The following is a 19,603-nucleotide window of genomic DNA, read 5'->3' as shown; positions in this document are numbered from 1 at the left end:
CATATTTTACCTGTCTTTCAATGAGTTGATAAAGTTAATGGCAGACGAAACTTCTAACAAAATACCACAGCCTGCACAACGTGTCATTATCATCTATATAAAGTGGATTGTTATCACTGATGTTCACTAGTTCTTATAGTATGTTGAAATATAGGCATGCAATAAGATGCAAATACTGTACTTGGAATTTGCCTTGAATCAATTTTATATTAAAAATGCCATCAGATATATTTTGTGGACAAATATAAATGAATTTGTGATACAAAGGCACACTGTAGACAGTAATGAAGAAAAAAGTACAAGAGCAGAAGATTTATTAAGTGGTTGAGGAACAGCTTAACCAACAAGTGCTAAGAAGGCACATATGTATAGTAAAAGGACAAATTTATTAGTACCATGTTTCATCTATGTAACAGTATAATAATAATAATGATGATAATAATAATAATGATTATGATAACAGTAATAATAAAAAATCTAAAATGTGTTCTTTCATATCATACTAAAACTCATTATTTAGAACAAAATTAAAATAAACTGAAACATGCCTGTTTCACCTTCATGTGCAGGTTATTTGTGTATCGTTCCAGTCATGGTATTGTGCCTTTTTTTGTTATTTCTTATTTAGGTTTTAAAATCCACAGACACTTCTACTTATTCTCGGGGTTAATAATTTAACAGAAAAGGCAACAGTGAATGGATCTTACCTTTCCCAATGTTAACAGTGTTGGCACCCATAAGGTTAACAATATTGAGATGCTTGCCAAGGTGAAGCATTATCTTGAGCTCAAGGGCCAGGGCTCGAACCTGGGATGGGTCAGCCTGACTCTTACACATCTTCACTGCTACTGTGGTTGTTGGCTCACCATCTACATCCAGACCCGTTACCACTGCCTTCACAACACGTCCAAAGGCTCCGGAACCCAACTGTTTGCCTGTCAATAAAGATATATTTAAATAAATCTTGAAAATTTCACAATAACACGAAAAAAGACGGTGCAAAATCACAATTGTACAAGACAAAATTTACTGAGTATAATGCAACATGTAAGTTGTAAACAAGATACACAACGTGGGCATTGTACAGCCTCTCCTCACTTAGTGATACACTCGTTTCCTGATTACTCTGACTTACAACAGGCTCTCTGACTAGTATGCATTCATAAATAATTTATATTAGAGCTGATTTCCTCTGTTCTGTTTATTATAATATACAGTACACTACTGTATAAACATTTAAAAATATACAAGAATTGCTATAAATGGTGCAAAGATAACGTTAAAACAATATCAAAGATGGATGACACAAGCCCACTGCCATTATAGTATGCTCCTCACTGAGCGATGAATTCATTTACCGACATGGTCTTAGGAATGGAACTCCGTTGTTAAGTGAGGAGAGGCTGTATTGTGAAGATGCTTTATCCACCAGGGACATTATCAATTCACAAGTAGATGAAATATCTTAAAAGGAAATATCATAACTCACACTGTGTGTCTTATGTATATACTATCAGCATACTCTATCACTGTATTACCAATAATGCAACATAAAAACAAAGCAGCCTCACCAATTTTGATATCCTCTCGAGGAACTTCCCACTCTTGGTCATATGGCAACAACTCTGCTTGTTCATCAGCTGTGCAGTCAGGGTTCAGTTGACAAATGTTGCCTTTTTCAAATAAGTATAATTCATTCTTACGGAAAGATTTTCGGAATTTTCTTTCTTTTTTTACTCTCTTGAACAACACAAAGACCACTGCCACTAAAATGATAATGCCTAAGCATGCAAGCACCAGTGAAATTTTGGCAGGAGTGCTAAGCCCAGCTTCTGCGGAAAATACAAAATTACCAAATTAAAAGTACAGTACTGTATATATGTATATGACTAAAATTACACTTAATCACACAGATTCACACACAAAAATATTTCATTAACTGTGCTAACATCACAATTTAGATTACTTCTGACTGCAACATCCCTACCTTTCCTTTAGAGTGCAATGCTTTGCACTGCTCTTTCCACCTCCAGGACTCAAGTCTGGTTCACTAGTTTCTCTCAATTCAACAGCACATCCATTAAAAAGCCACCTTTGTCTACTCACTTCTATCAAAAACGATCACACAAGGCTGCTGGGATGACCCCTACCCCTCGTACTCTCAACCCCAGATTTATTCACCCTCTGCCATTCTCTTGCTCTCTATCCTCTCTAAATGCCTAAACCACCTCAGCAATCCCTTCTCAGCTCTGAATTACACCCTTGGTGATACCACACTGTCTTTTAATATCATTATGTTAACTTGACTCACAAAATCGTAATGACACGATTGCAAACAAACCATACCACGGACGGGGATAGATCCCACGATCAGAGAGTCTCAAAACTCCAGACCGTCGCGTTAGCCACTGGACCAGCTAGCCACAATAAGATTCATCCAACTAGGTATATTTCTACACCATAGGAAGGTTAGCATAGGCACCACTGTGACCACAAATGCAAGTTTTTACAGACGAATCTCCAGCTAGCGTGGCCGTGACAAACTCTAGCTCAAGTCCCCTCAAAGCCGTCAACATGACTCACGAAATCGTAATGACACGATTGCAAACAAACCATACCATGGATGGGGATAGAACCTGCGATCATAGAGTCTCAAAACTCCAGACCGTCGCGTTAGCCACTGGACCAGCTAGCCACAATAAGATTCGTCCAACTAGGTATATTTCTACACCATAGGAAGGTTAGCATAGGCACCACTGTGACCACAAATGCAAGTTTTACAGACGAATCTCCAGCTAGCGTGGCCGTGACGAACTCTAGCCCAAGTCCCCTCAAAGCTGTAAAAACTTGTATTTGTGGTCACAGTGGTGCCTATGCTAATCTTCCTATGGTGTAGAAATATACCTAGTTGGATGAATCTTATTGTGGCTAGCTGGTCTAGTGGCTAACGCGACGGTCTGGAGTTTTAAGACTCTCTGATCGCGGGTTCTATCCCTGTCCTTGGTATGGTTTGATTATATTATATAACATTACAAAAATCTATTCTAATAATTTTTTAAAGATAGAAAGTTAATTTCTTTTTACCATCATACAAGCATTATTAACATTGACTCTGCATAAAAATGTTTAAGACTTACTAGGAACGGTAAGCGTGAGAAAGCCAACGATTGAGTTCTTTCGGTTTTCTGCCATACAGCTGTAGCGTCCAACATGAGCTTCAAACACGTACCTCAGCATCAATGTCTGGTTTTTGTTTTTCAAGAGGACTGTTTCATTATTGATGAAGTCAGAGCCAGGTTGCAGTGGCTCACTATCCTGCAAATTAAAAATGGGCTGTACTTGTGAAATACCATATTAAGACTTAAGGAGAGAAGAGGTGGAGATTGGTAGATTATTACACCTCAAGAGAGGTTTCTCAGTGCCAGTGAAGGGATCTTAATCACATGCCCTTCTCTTCCTTGCCTCCAAGGCACTGTATGACCCCTAGGGGGTTTACTGCTTCCTCATAAATATATAATAATAATAATACTGCAACCAAAATTTCTTAGTGCATGAAAAATCCTTAACCCTTTCACTGTCTCCCATGTAGAGTCACAGTATTAATGTTAGTATCAGTGTCACTCATGTACATCTACATTTTAATTACAGTACTGTAAAGAGTAAATTCTGCCCCAGACAAGAGAAAGAATGGGTCTGTGTTGTGGGTGTACACAGTATAAAAAAATCCTGCCCCATGCAGTGAATAACAGGAGCAGCTATTCTCTGATCTTGTGTTTGGTTTAATATAAGGACTTTGAGGCATTTTATAGGGTGGTTTAAATTATTTTATTAGCTGTTGATAGTACAGTGGCCCCTTGATTATCGGCCATTCCTGTTATCAGCCAACTCGGTAATCAACTGGTTTTTTGGCTCCCAGTGATCGGCCGTTCCTGTTATCAGCCAACTCGGTAATCAACTGGTTTTTTGTCTCCCAGTGATCGGCTGTTATTTCAGTGATTGGCCATTTCGGATGTGTCCGTCTGCCGGCTGGGGCTGCTTGCGTGTCAGTCAGTTTGGCTGTGTCTCTTGGTGCATGAGGAAGCTTCTGCTCATACATCCAAACATTTTGCTTATTTTCCATTTTTTTTTTTTTTGCATTGCAACTGCAAAATAAGCAACCAAGGCTCCAAAGAAAGTTCCTGTGGTAAAGAAAGTGAGAAACACCACAGAATTTAAGCATGAAGTAATTGATAAATATGAGAGTGGTATGTGGGTGCTGGAACTTGCTAGGATGTACAGGAAAAGCAAATCAACAATAACATCCATTCTGGCAAAGAAAGAACAAACCAGGGATGCTAATGTGCAAAAGGAGTAACTTTTCTAATGAAACAAAGGTCACCAATAATGGAACAGATGGAAATGTTGTTGTTATTGTGGGTTATGGAAAAACAATTAGTGGGAGACAGTGTAATGGAATCTATTATTTGTGAGAAGGCAAAGCAGTTACATGAGGATCTTCCACAGAAAACTCCTGGAACAAGTGCTGCTGGTAGTGAATTTAGGACCAGCAAAGGCTGGTTTGAGAGATTTAAGAAGCGTAGTGGCATACACAGTGTTGTAAGGCATGGAGAGGCTGCAAGTTCTGACAAAAAAGCAGCTGAAAAGTATGTACAAGAGTTCAAGGACTATGTAAAGGCTGAGCAATTTAAACCCCAACAGGCCTGTTTTGGAAGAAAATGCCAAACAGTACCTACATCACGCAGGAGGAAAAGGCACTGCCAGGACACAAGCTTATGAAAGACAGGCTTACTCTTTTGTTGTGTGGTAATGCTAGTGGCGATTTCGAAGTGAAGCCTCTACTGGTGTATCACTCAGAAAATCCCAGTGTTCAAGAGAAACAATGTCGTCAGGAATAGATTGTGTGTGATGTGAAAAACTAATCAAAATGCATGGGTCACAAGGCAAATTTTCAAAGAGTGGGTTAATGATGTGTTTGGCCCAGGTGTGAAAAAATACATCCTGGAACAGAAACTCCCACCCAAGTGCCTCCTGGTACTGGACAATGCTCCTGCACATCCTCTAGACTTGGTAGACCAAGTGCTTCAGGATTTCAATTTTATAAGAGTGAAGTTCTTGCCTCCTAACACCACTCCTCTCCTCCAGCCCATGGACCAGCAGGTCATTTCTAACTTCAAAAAACTCTACACAAAAGCAGTATTTGAAAAGTGCTTTGAAGTGACCTAGGACACTCAGATGACCCTAAGAGAGTTCTGGAAAGATCACTTCACTATCCTCAATTGCATAAGCTTTATAGGTAAGGCTTGGGAGGGAGTGACTTCCAAGACTTTGAACTCTGCTTGGAGAAGATTATGACCAGGTTGTGTCCAAGAGTGGGATTTTGAAGGGTTTGAGACTGATCCTGACCTTGCTGACCCTGTGGATTCTATTATGGCACTGGGGAAGTCCATGGGGTTGGAGGTGAGTGGCGAGGATGTGGAAGAGTAGGTGCAGGACCACAGGGAAGAGCTAACCACTGAAGAGCTGCAAGAGCTTCAACTCCAGCAGCAACAAACTGCAGCTGAGGAACTTGCTTCAGAGGAGGAGGAAGAGGGAGTGAAGGAGGTGCCTTCTTCAGAGATTAAAGAGGTGTGTGCAATGTGGACTAGGGTGCACCCTGACCAAGCCATATCTGCAACATGTTCAGTGACAAAACCCTGTCCCACTTCAGGGAAATCTTAAAGAGATGCCAGAAACAAAGCATTCTTGACAGTAATTTTGTGTGACAGGGGTCCAGTGACTCTCAAGCTGGTCCTAGTGGCATTAAAAGACAAAGAAGGGAACTAACCCAAGAGAAGGCTTTGGTACCTAAAGTTTTTATGGAGGGAGATTCCCCTTCCAAACACTAACTCCGTCTTTCCTCCTCCCTATCTTCCAGAAGCCAGCAGTGAGGGGACTTGAGCTAGAGTTCGTCACGGCCACGCTAGCTGGAGATTCGTCTGTAAAAACTTGCATTTGTGGTCACAGTGGTGCCTATGCTAACCTTCCTATGGTGTAGAAATCTACCTAGTTGGACGAATCTTATTGTGGCTAGCTGGTCTAGTGGCTAACGCGACGGTCTGGAGTTTTGAGACTCTCTGACCGCGGGTTCAATCCCGGCCGGGGTATGGTTTGTTTGCAATCGTGTCATTACGATTTCGTGAGCCAGCATTAGCCTTCAATAAAGGTATGTAATACTTATATAATTGTTAAAAAAAAATTATTTTTTTGTGAATATTTTTGTCTGAAACAGATTAATTGTATTTCCATTAATTCTTAAGGCAAATATTATTTTGGTTTTCGGCCATTTTGGTCTTAGGCCGACCTTCCGGAACGGATTACGGCTGATAACTGAAGGTCCACTGTATAAAAAACATACCAATGAAATAAAAGTTGATTCTGGTCAGCTGCAGGATGGAAGAAGCATGAAATAGGGTTCAAAGTAGCAGAAATATCTGACTTTTTGCAATTCTTCTGAGGAAGTGCAGGCCCCTCCTTTCTTAAGTTTGTTTTATGGGTTTTTACTAAGTCTGCATCACTTAATGGGATAGCCTAAATAGTAATAATAATAATACTTTATTTCAGCATGATACAACGTTTATACAAATGAGAACGATATTTAGGTGTGCATGCAGAAAGCCTCTTAACCCTTTAACTGTCCAAACGCAGATCTATGTTCTTACCTCTAGCGCTCCAAACTTAGATCTACGTTTTATTTTTCCTGCCTCCAAATTTGGCACGATTGGCCTAAGATGACTGGTCAGCACACAATGGGTCTTAACCCTTTGACTGTTTCAGTCGTATATATACTTCTTACGAGCCACTGTGTTTGATGTTATTTTATTATTTTTTTATTATCACACCGGCCGATTCCCACCAAGGCAGGGTGGCCCGAAAAAGAAAAACTTTCACCATCATTCACTCCATCACTGTCTTGCCAGAAGGGTGCTTTACACTACAGTTTTTAAACTGCAACATTAACACCCCTCCTTCAGAGTGCAGGCACTGTACTTCCCATCTCCAGGACTCAAGTCCGGCCTGCCGGTTTCCCTGAATCCCTTCATAAATGTTACTTTGCTCACACTCCAACAGCACGTCAAGTATTAAAAACCATTTGTCTCCATTCACTCCTATCAAACACGCTCACGCATGCCTGCTGGAAGTCCAAGCCCCTCGCACACCAAACCTCCTTTGCCCCCTCCCTCCAACCCTTCCTAGGCCGACCCCTACCCCGCCTTCCTTCCACTACAGACTGATACACTCTTGAAGTCATTCTGTTTCGCTCCATTCTCTCTACATGTCCGAACCACCTCAACAACCCTTCCTCAGCCCTCTGGACAACAGTTTTGGTAATCCCGCACCTCCTCCTAACTTCCAAACTACGAATTCTCTGCATTATATTCACACCACACATTGCCCTCAGACATGACATCTCCACTGCCTCCAGCCTTCTCCTCGCTGCAACATTCATCACCCACGCTTCACACCCATATAAGAGCGTTGGTAAAACTATACTCTCATACATTCCCCTCTTTGCCTCCAAGGACAAAGTTCTTTGTCTCCACAGACTCCTAAGTGCACCACTCACTCTTTTTCCCTCATCAATTCTATGATTCACCTCATCTTTCATAGACCCATCCGCTGACACGTCCACTCCCAAATATCTGACTACGTTCACCTCCTCCCTACTCTCTCCCTCCAATCTGATATTCAATCTTTCATCACCTAATCTTTTTGTTATCCTCATAACCTTACTCTTTCCTGTATTCACCTTTAATTTTCTTCTTTTGCACACCCTACCAAATTCATCCACCAATCTCTGCAACTTCTCTTCAGAATCTCCCAAGAGCACAGTGTCATCAGCAAAGAGCAGCTGTGACAACTCCCACTTTGTGTGTGATTCTTTATCTTTTAACTCCACGCCTCTTGCCAAGACCCTCGCATTTACTTCTCTTACAACCCCATCTATAAATATATTAAACAACCACGGTGACATCACACATCCTTGTCTAAGGCCTACTTTTACTGGGAAAAAATTTCCCCTCTTTCCTACATACTCTAACTTGAGCCTCACTATCCTCGTAAAAACTCTTCACTGCTTTCAGTAACCTACCTCCTACACCATACACTTGCAACATCTGCCACATTGCCCCCCTATCCACCCTGTCATACGCCTTTTCCAAATCCATAAATGCCACAAAGACCTCTTTAGCCTTATCTAAATACTGTTCACTTATATGTTTCACTGTAAACACCTGGTCCACACACCCCCTACCTTTCCTAAAGCCTCCTTGTTCATCTGCTATCCTATTCTCCGTCTTACTCTTAATTCTTTCAATTATAACTCTACCATACACTTTACCAGGTACACTCAACAGACTTATCCCCCTATAATTTTTGCACTCTCTTTTATCCCCTTTGCCTTTATACAAAGGAACTATGCATGCTCTCTGCCAATCCCTAGGTACCTTACCCTCTTCCATACATTTATTAAATAATTGCACCAACCACTCCAAAACTATATCCCCACCTGCTTTTAACATTTCTATCTTTATCCCATCAATCCCGGCTGCCTTACCCCCTTTCATTTTACCTACTGCCTCACGAACTTCCCCCACACTCACAACTGACTCTTCCTCACTCCTACAAGATGTTATTCCTCCTTGCCCTATACACGAAATCACAGCTTCCCTATCTTCATCAACATTTAACAATTCCTCAAAATATTCCTTCCATCTTCCCAATACCTCTAACTCTCCATTTAATAACTCTCCTCTCCTATTTTTAACTGACAAATCCATTTGTTCTCTAGGCTTTCTTAACTTGTTAATCTCACTCCAAAACTTTTTCTTATTTTCAACAAAATTTGTTGATAACATCTCACCCACTCTCTCATTTGCTCTCTTTTTACATTGCTTCACCACTCTCTTAACTTCTCTCTTTTTCTCCATATACTCTTCCCTCCTTGCATCACTTCTACTTTGTAAAAACTTCTCATATGCTAACTTTTTCTCCCTTACTACTCTCTTTACATCATCATTCCACCAATCGCTCCTCTTCCCTCCTGCACCCACTTTCCTGTAACCACAAACTTCTGCTGAACACTCTAACACTACATTTTTAAACCTACCCCATACCTCTTCGACCCCATTGCCTATGCTCTCATTAGCCCATCTATCCTCCAATAGCTGTTTATATCTTACCCTAACTGCCTCCTCTTTTAGTTTATAAACCTTTACCTCTCTCTTCCCTGATGCTTCTATTCTCCTTGTATCCCATCTACCTTTTACTCTCAGTGTAGCTACAACTAGAAAGTGATCTGATATATCTGTGGCCCCTCTATAAACATGTACATCCTGAAGTCTACTCAACAGTCTTTTATCTACCAATACATAATCCAACAAACTACTGTCATTTCGCCCTACATCATATCGTGTATACTTATTTATCCTCTTTTTCTTAAAATATGTATTACCTATAACTAAACCCCTTTCTATACAAAGTTCAATCAAAGGGCTCCCATTATCATTTACACCTGGCACCCCAAACTTACCTACCACACCCTCTCTAAAAGTTTCTCCTACTTTAGCATTCAAGTCCCCTACCACAATTACTCTCTCACTTGGTTCAAAGGCTCCTATACATTCACTTAACATCTCCCAAAATCTCTCTCTCTCCTCTGCATTCCTCTCTTCTCCAGGTGCATACACGCTTATTATGACCCACTTCTCGCATCCAACCTTTACTTTAATCCACATAATTCTTGAATTTACACATTCATATTCTCTTTTCTCCTTCCATAACTGATCATTTAACATTACTGCTACCCCTTCCTTTGCTCTAACTCTCTCAGATACTCCAGATTTAATCCCATTTATTTCCCCCCACTGAAACTCTCCTACCCCCTTCAGCTTTGTTTCGCTTAGGGCCAGGACATCCAACTTCTTTTCATTCATAACATCAGCAATCATCTGTTTCTTGTCATCCGCACTACATCCACGCACATTTAAGCAACCCAGTTTTATAAAGTTTTTCTTCTTCTCTTTTTTAGTAATTGTATACAGGAGAAGGGGTTACTAGCCCATTGCTCCCGGCATTTTAGTCGCCTCATACGACACGCATGGCTTACGGAGGAAAGATTCTTTTCCACTTCCCCATGGACAATAGAAGAAATAAAAAGAACAAGAGCTATTTAGAAAAAGGAGAAAAACCTAGATGTATGTATATATATATATATGCATGTGCGTGTCTATGAAGTGTGACCAAAGTGTAAGTAGGAGTAGCAAGATATCCCTGTTATCTTAGCGTGTTTATGAGACAGAAAAAGAAACCAGCAATCCTACCATCATGCAAAACAGTTACAGGTTTTTGTTTCACAGTCATCTGGCAGGACGGTAGTACTTCCCTGGGTGGTTGCTGTCTACCAACCTACTACTGATGTATAATCATAAATTCTAGCGGCTTCAAATCAAGCAGGAGAAAGCTGGTAGGCCGACATCTGAGAGAATGGGTCTGTGTGGTCAGTGTGCACCACATAAAAAAAATCCTGCAGCACGCAGTGCATAATGAGAAAAAAAAAACGGCTTTTTGGGGATTAAAACATCAAATTTGTGGTGTATTTTCGTATAGTAATTATGGTTGTATTCTCGTTGTCTTGGTCTCATTTGATAGAATGGAAAACATATTAAAGAAATAGGGGTGATTTTGATTGGTTTTACTATGAAAAGAACCCTGAAATGGAGCTCAAATTAGGGGAAATGTTTGATTTTTGCCGATGTTCAAAAGTAAACAAATGATGTCATTGTCCAACTAGCCATTCTAATATGCAGTCATGAATGGGTTGACATTATTTATACAATTATTACAATATTGCAGTAGTCTGCATAACATTAAATCTTCTATTTTTTTTTTTTGAATAAAAATTCAAAATAGAAAGCAAGAGTAATATCAGAGGGGCCTGGAGATGTGACTGATGAACAAAGAAAATGTTATTTTAGAGCCAGGAATGTCTGCATTGTTCATTCTGGACCTATTTTGAAATTAATGTGCAACTCAAGAAGTTGCAGTGTCTAACAGGATTGTAGATGAATGGTTCAAAGAACCGATACGTTGTTAAATTAGACACATGTGCAACTCTAGGGTATCTTTATTGAGGAAACGTTTCGCCACACAGTGGCTTCATCAGTCAAGTTTATCCTTTGTATGGACTGATGAAGCCACTGTGTGGTGAAACGTTTCCTCAATAAAGATACCCAAGAGTTGCACATGTGTCTAATTTAACGTGTCGGTTCTTTGAACCATTCATCTACAATCCTGTTAGACACTGCAACTTCTTGGGATCTTAATACTTGGGATTTCTTCGCTTGCCTAACCCTTGGGCACGACCTACTTCCACATTGGACAAATGTGACACCACCTACGACTGCTGCACCTCTCCTGCCATGCGGTTTATAAGCAGCTTCTCCGCTCATATGCAGTATTCTATTCAAGATTGATGGACTGACCACATCAACTCAAGGTTGAGGGATTGATTACCTCATTCTCCTTCCGTTCTTCAAGTTTTTCCTTTGTATGGACTGACGAAGCCACTGTGTGGCGAAATGTTTCCTCAATAAAGATACCCAAGAGTTGCACATGTGTCTAATTTAACAACAATTCTGGAACTGTAATTTTGGCAGGCTGGCTGGCCACCTGGCTGGCTGATTAGCTGTCTCTATCTCTCTCTCTATCTGTCTCTATCTCACAGGAACACATACGTAAATACAATTATACATAGTGTAAATTACCTAGGAAAACCCAAAAAATCCAGACAAAGTGCTATACTGTGTTTGTAGATAGTGATTGTGTGTAATACCAGATGGTTCATGAGCAACTCTGAGACTAGAGAAACAAGCAGATGGACAGGCAGACACACAGGCAGACAGAGAGCTAGACAGACAGACAGAGAGACAGACATGTTTATGTGTAACAATGAAAACAAATACGTGTAATGTTATTAGTGGAGTGATAAGATAAGATGAGGCTAATCAAATGTCACCACTGCCATTAGTGGGGGTGATAAGATAAGATGAGGCTCATCAAATATCACCATTGCCAGCAGTGGAGTGATAAGACAGTGATACACTCTTATTTTATTATTATTATTATTTCAACAAACCAGCTGTATCCCACCAAGGCAGGGTGGCCCAAAAAGAAAAACGAAAGTTTCTCCTTTTAAATTTAGTAATTTATACAGGAGAAGGGGTTACTAGCCCCTTGCTCCCGGCATTTTAGTTGCCTCTTGCAACACACATGGCTTACAGAGGAAGAATTCTGTTCCACTTCCCCATGGAGATAACAGGATATAAACAAGAACAAGAACTAGTAAGAAAATAAAAGAAAACCCAGAGGGGTGTGTATATATATATATACATATATATATATATATATATATATATATATATATATATATATATATATATATATATATATATATATATATATACATGTATATATATATATATATATATATTATTTATATATATATTTATATATATATATTTTTATATATATTTATATATATTTATATGTATATATACAGGAGGGCCCCACTTATACGGCAGGTTAGGTTCCAGGCTACCGCCGTAAAGCGGAAACCGCCGTAAAGTGGAACACCCTTTTTTTCCACTTATAAATGCATACAAACACTAGATAACAAGTTTACACTAACATATATTAAGTTAGCAATAGAACCAGGCATCAAAAAAAAACAATAAAAAAGTACAATACACACATAGTGCACTCATTACTTACCATAAAATATTTATAGTCTTAATCTAGAGTGAGACAAGTAGTATTTATTGTAAGAAATCAAGTGTGGTATGTATGGTAATAGCCAGGCTACCTTACCAGGCCACCCCACCCACACATACTATTCTATGATATTTAAGTATCCCAGAGCGATAAAATGTATATACAGTTCACTCATTACTTACCTTAAAATATTTGTAGTCTTAATGTAGGGTCAGGAGTAAGTAAATGAGATAAAACGAATAAATGAGAGAAAAAGAATGAGTACATGAGAGGGGACAGGCTCAGAGTTATGTAAACAAACCAGGCGAACGTAAGTTTTGTAAACAAACGAAGTGTACACGTCTGGTTTGTGTACAGGTTGTCTCTACATTGATACGGTAGAATTAATAAAGAAGAACACTCCCATTCTCATGTAACATCATTTTGAGAAGAAATGAAGCTCTGAGTGAAGGCAATGGAAATAAGTCACACTGACTTTTTTGGGTTACCCTAGGTTCTCTACATGTATGTTGTTATGTATGATAATCTATGTAACTGTATTTGTGTATACCTGAATAAACTTACATACATACGAAAGGAATAATTTTCTACAGTTACCCCCAGTAACACATTTTCTCTTATGTTAGATTAGAGAAAATGTTATTCTTGCCATCACTTGTACAAGTTATGTGGCTCCCACAGCTTATATTTATGTTTATTTATTCTATTGTGGGGTGTATTTATCATCTTTTTATGTTATGTATCGTGTTTATTATATAATTTTGAAAAAAAAATATCATGGATGGATTAATGAAAATGTGTATATTAACGTAATATACGACATTTAATGAGACTCGGTGAGTATTGTTATTATTATTATCATTTCTAATATGGCGTCACTTGTGCAAGTCGTTTGCTACCACATCTCACATTTATGTTTATTTATTCTACTGTGGGGTGTATTTATCTTATTTATATGTTATGCATCGTGTTTATTATATAATTTTGAAAAAAATATCATGGATGGATTAATGAAAATGTGTATATTAACGTAATATACATTTAAATGACTCGATGATTATTATTATCATTACTAATATGATGTCTGGAGACATAAGACACCAATTTTAATGTGTACCTGCATGCCAGCACAGTATGTAAGTTTATTTAGGTACAGGTATACATAAGTATAATTATCAGAGTATATATAAAATATGAAATAACTTTTAAAAACATTTGAAATTTTGGAGTTTCCAGACAAAATGGAGAGACTTAGTGCTTACTGAGCTCATGGAGAATGTAAACAAACAGGGTGGGGCACGGTGACCGTATTAGAAAGTCAGGAGGGGGGAGCCGTATAGCGAGTTTTGGTCATAATTTGAAATGTCCGTATTAGCGGAATGCCGTAAAGTGAAACGCCGTAAAGCAGGGCCTTCCTGTATATATATATATATATATATATTTTACATATATATATATATATATATTTTACATATATATATATATATATATATATATATATATATATATATATATAGATATATATTATATAAATATATATATATATTTTTTTTTTCAACAAGTCGGCCGTCTCCCACCGAGGCAGGGTGACCCAAAAAAGAAAGAAAATCCCCAAAAAGAAAATACTTTCATCATCATTCAACACTTTCAGCACACTCACACATTTTCACTGCTTTTGCAGAGGTGCTCAGAATACAACAGTTTAGAAGCATATACGTATAAAGATACACAACATATCCCTCCAAACTGCCAATATCCCAAACCCTTTAAAGTGCAGGCATTGTACTTCCCATTTCCAGGACTCAAGTCCGACTATATGAAAATAACTTGTTTCCCTGAATCCCTTCACTAAATATTACCCTGCTCACACTCCAACAGATCGTCAGGTCCCAAGTATCATTCGTCTCCATTCACTCCTATCTAACACGCTCATGCACGCTTTCTGGAAGTCCAAGCCCCTCGCCCACAAAACCTCCTTTACCCCCTCTTTCCAACACTTTCAAGGACGACCCCTACCCCTCTTTCCTTTCCCTATAGATTTATATGCTTTCCATGTCATTCTACTTTGATCCATTCTCTCTAAATGACCAAACCATCTCAACAACCCCTCTTCTGCCCTCTGACTAATGCCTTTATTAACTAAACACCTTCTCCTAATTTCCACACTCCGAATTTTCTGCATAATATTTGCACCACACATTGCCCTTACACAGGACATCTCCACTGCCTCCAACCATCTCCTCGCTGCTGCATTTACCACCTAAGCTTCACATCCATATAAGAGTGTTGGTACTACTATACTTTCATACATTCCCTTCTTTGCCTCCATAGATAACGTTTTTTGACTCCACATATACCTCAATGCACCACTCACTTTTTTCCCTCATCAATTCTATGATTAACCTCATCCTTCATAAATCCATCCGCCGACACGTCAACTCCCAAATATCTGAAAACATTCACTTCTTCCATACTCCTCCTCCCCAATTTGATATCCAATTTTTCTTTATCTAAATCATTTGATACCCTCATCACCTTACTCTTTTCTATGTTCACTTTCAACTTTCTACCTTTACACACATTCTCAAACTCATCCACTAACCTTTGCAATTTTTCTTTAGAATCTCCCATAAGCACAGCATCATCAGCAAAAAGTAACTGTGTCAATTCCCATTTTGAATTTGATTCCCCATAATTTAATCCCACCCCTCTCCCGAACACCCTAGCATTTACTTCTTTTACAACCCCATCTATAAATATATTAAACAACCAGGAGGGGTGTTAATGTTGCAGTTTAAAAACTGTAGTGTAAAGCACCCTTCTGGCAAGACAGTGATGGAGTGAATGATGGTGAAAGTTTTTCTTTTTCGGGCCACCCTGCCTTGGTGGGAATCGGCCGGTGTGATAATAAAAAAAAAAAAAAAAAAAAAAACATGGTGACATTACACATCCCTGTCTAAGACCTACTTTTACCGGGAAGTATTCTCCCTCTCTTCTACACACCCTAACCTGAGCCTCACTATCCTCATAAAAGCTCTTTACAGCATTTAGTAACTTACCACCTATTCCATATACTTGCAACATCTGCCACATTGCTCCTCTATCCACTCTATCATATGCCTTTTCTAAATCCATAAATGCAATAAAAAATTCCCTACCTTTATCTAAATACTGTTCACATATATGCTTCAATGTAAACACTTGATCTACACATCCCCTACCCACTCTGAAGCCTCCTTGCTCATCCGCAATTCTACATTCTGTCTTACCTCTAATTCTTTCAATTATAACTCTACCGTATACTTTTCCTGGTATACTCAGTAAACTTATTCCTCTATAATTTTTACAATCTCTTTTATCCCCTTTCCCTTTATATAAAGGGACTATACATGCTCTCCGCCAATCCCTAGGTACCTTCCCCTCTTTCATACATTTATTAAACAAAAGTACCAACCACTCCAACACTATATCCCCCCCTGCTTTTAACATTTCTGTCATGATCCCATCAGTTCCAGCTGCTTTACCCCCTTTCATTCTACGTAATGCCTCACGTACCTCCACAACACTTACATTCTGCTCTTCTTCACTCCTGAAAGATGGTATACCTCCCTGGCCAGTGCATGAAATTACCGCCTCCCTTTCTTCCTCAACATTTAAAAGTTCCTCAAAATATTCTCGCCATCTACCTAATATCTCCCTCTCCCCATCTACTAACTCCCCTACTCTGTTTTTAACGGACAAATCCATACTTTCCCTTGGCTTAACTTGTTTAACTCACTCCAAAATTTTTTCTTATTTTCATTAAAATTTCTTGACAGTGCCTCTCCCACTCTTTCATCTGCTCTCCTTTTGCACTCTCTCACCACTCTCTTCACCTTTCTTTTACTCTCCATATACTCTGCTCTTCTTATAACACTTCTGCTTTGTAAAAACCTCTCGTAAGCTACCTTTTTCTCTTTTATCACACCCTTTACTTCATCATTCCACCAATCACTCCTCTTTCCTCCTGCCCCCACCCTCCTATAACCACAAACTTCTGCCCCACATTCTAATACTGCATTTTTAAAACTATTCCAACCCTCTTCAACCCCCCCACTACTCATCTTTGCACTAGCCCACCTTTCTGCCAATAGTCGCTTATATCTCGCCCGAACTTCCTCCTCCCTTAGTTTATACACTTTCACCTCCCTCTTACTTGTTGTTGCCACCTTCCTCTTTTCCCATCTACCTCTTACTCTAACTGTAGCTACAACTAAATAATGATCCGATATATCAGTTGCCCCTCTATAAACATGTACATCCTGGAGCCTACCCATCAACCTTTTATCCACCAATTTATAATCTAACAAACTACTTTCATTACGTGCTACATCATACCTTGTATATTTATTTATCCTCTTTTTCATAAAATATGTATTACTTATTACCAAATTTCTTTGTACACATAGCTCAATTACATTATATATATATATATATGCTTGTACATGTATGTTTAGTGTGACCTAAGTGTAAGTAGAAGTAGCAAGACGCACCTGTAATTTTGCATGAGACAGACAAAAGACACTAGCAATCCTACCATCATGTAAAATAATTACAGGCTTTCGTTTTACACTCACTTGGCTGGACAGTAGTACCTCCCTGGGTGGCTACTGTCTACCAACCTACTATCTATAATTATTATTATTATTATATACACTCTTGTGTATCCAAAACATTGCTGGGACCTATAAATACTATGTATATATTTCTAGACAACAGTATGTGACTCAGGTAGGTGAAAATGTTCACCTGTCACTGTGTTTGTGACTTTTTGAGTACTATTTCAGTACCTAATATTAGTGTCACACCAAAGATTAACTATGAAATCACAAGAACTACTGCAAATTGTCATTATCAGAACATAAAAATTATACACATTAAAAAAAAAGAGAAAAAATGTATATCAGCAATGCATCTGCAAGTGGCAGAGCTTCATGTTGCCGTCAGGTGAGCAACAAGTGCCGACTTTGCGGCGTTATATCTAAGTAAGTAGTGACTCTTAGAATTATATATATATACATTATGTATTGTTTATGTATTGGTGGATAAAAGGTTGATGGGTAGGCTCCACGATGTACATGTTTATAGAGGGGCAACTGATATATTGGATCATTATTTAGTTGCAGATACAGTTAGAGCAAGAGGTAGATGGGACAAGAGGAAAATGACAACAACATATAAGAGGGAGGTGAAAGTGTATAAACTAAGGCAGGAGGAAGTTCGGGAGATATAAGCAACTACATATTGGCAGAAACGTGGGCTGGTGCAAGTATGAGTAGGGGGGGTGATTTGAAGAGGGTTGGAATAGTTTCAAAAAATGCAGTATTAGAATGTGGGGCAGAAGTTTGTGGTTATAGGAGGGTGGGTGCAGGAGGAAAGAGGAGTGATTGGTGGAATGATGAAGTACAGGGTGCGATAAAAGAGAAAAAGGTAGCTTATGAGAGGATTTTACAAAGCAGAAGTGTTATACGAAGAGTAGAGTATATGGAGAGTAAAAGAAAGGTGAAGAAAGTAGTGAAAGAGTGCAAAAGGAGAGCAGATGATAGAGTGGGGGAGGCAATGTCAAGAAATTTTAATGAAAATAAAAAATTTTGGAGCGTGTTAAACAAGTTAAGAAACCCTCGGGAATGAATGGATATGTCAGTTTAAAAGAGATGGAGGTATTGGGTAGATGGCGAGAATATTTTGAGGAACTTTTAAATGTCGACGAAGAAAGGGAGGCGGTAATTTCATGCACTGGCCAGGGAGGTATACCATCTTGTAGGAGTGAAGAAGAGCAGAATGTAAGTGTGGGGGAGGTACGTGAGGCATTACGTAGAATGAAAGGGGGTAAAGCAGCTGGAACTGATGGGATCATGACAGAAATGTTAAAAGCAGGGGGGATATAGTGTTGGAGTGGTTGGTACTTTTGTTTAATAAATGTATGAAAGAGGGGAAGGTACCTAGGGATTGGTAGAGAGCATGTATACTCCCTTTATATAAAGGGAAAGGGGACAAAAGAGAATGTAAAAATTATAGAGGATTAAGTTTATTGAGTATACCAGGAAAAGTGAACGGAAGGGTTATAAATGAAAGAATTAGAGGTAAGACAGAATGTAGGATTGCGGATGAGCAAGGAGGTTTCATAATGGGTAGGGGATGTGTAGATCAAGTGTTTACATTGAAGCATATATGTGAACAGTATCTAGATAAAGGTAGGGAAGTTTTTATTGCATTTATGGATTTAGAAAAGGCATATGATAGAGTGGATAGGGGAGCAATGTGGCAGATGTTGCAAATATATGGAATAGGTGGTAAGTTACTAAATGCTGTAAAGAGTTTTTATGAGGATAGTGAGGCTCAGGTTAGGGTGTGCAGAAGAGATGGAGACTACTTCCCGGTAAAAGTAGGTCTTAGACAGGGATGTGTAATGTCACCATGGTTGTTTAATATATTTATAGATGGGGTTGTAAAAGAAGTAAATGCTAGGGTGTTCGGGAGAGGGGTGGGATTAAATTATGGGGAATCAAATTCAAAATGGGAATTAACACAGTTACTTTTTGCTGATGATACTGTGCTTATGGGAGATTCTAAAGAAAAATTGCGAAGGTTAGTGGATGAGTTTGGGAATGTGTGTAAAGGTACAAAGTTGAAAGTGAACATAGAAAAGAGTAAGGTGATGAGGGTATCAAATGATTTAGATAAAGAAAAATTGGATATCAAATTGGGGAGGAGGAGTATGGAAGAAGTGAATGTTTTCAGATACTTGGGAGTTGAC

General features: G+C 38.9%; 1 protein-coding gene across 4 annotated transcripts in view; it reads right to left on the bottom strand.

Moving 5' to 3' along the window:
- Nucleotides 1-19,603, bottom strand: part of LOC128694154 (vascular endothelial growth factor receptor 1) — a 598,057-nt gene that overhangs the window by 78,252 nt on the left and 500,202 nt on the right. For all 4 annotated transcript variants that reach the window (XM_070093509.1, XM_070093512.1, XM_070093510.1 and 1 more), the window contains exons 17-19: nt 3,138-3,315; nt 1,572-1,832; nt 708-935 (exon numbers count right to left, since the gene is read on the bottom strand). In XM_070093509.1, the coding sequence (XP_069949610.1) occupies nt 708-935; nt 1,572-1,832; nt 3,138-3,315 (667 nt within the window). The remainder of the gene's footprint in view (nt 1-707; nt 936-1,571; nt 1,833-3,137; nt 3,316-19,603) is intronic.

This window comes from Cherax quadricarinatus, chromosome 43 (assembly GCF_038502225.1).
Source record: "Cherax quadricarinatus isolate ZL_2023a chromosome 43, ASM3850222v1, whole genome shotgun sequence".
Classification (NCBI taxonomy): Eukaryota; Metazoa; Arthropoda; class Malacostraca; order Decapoda; family Parastacidae; genus Cherax; species Cherax quadricarinatus.
This window is presented reverse-complemented; position numbering and strand designations above follow the sequence as displayed.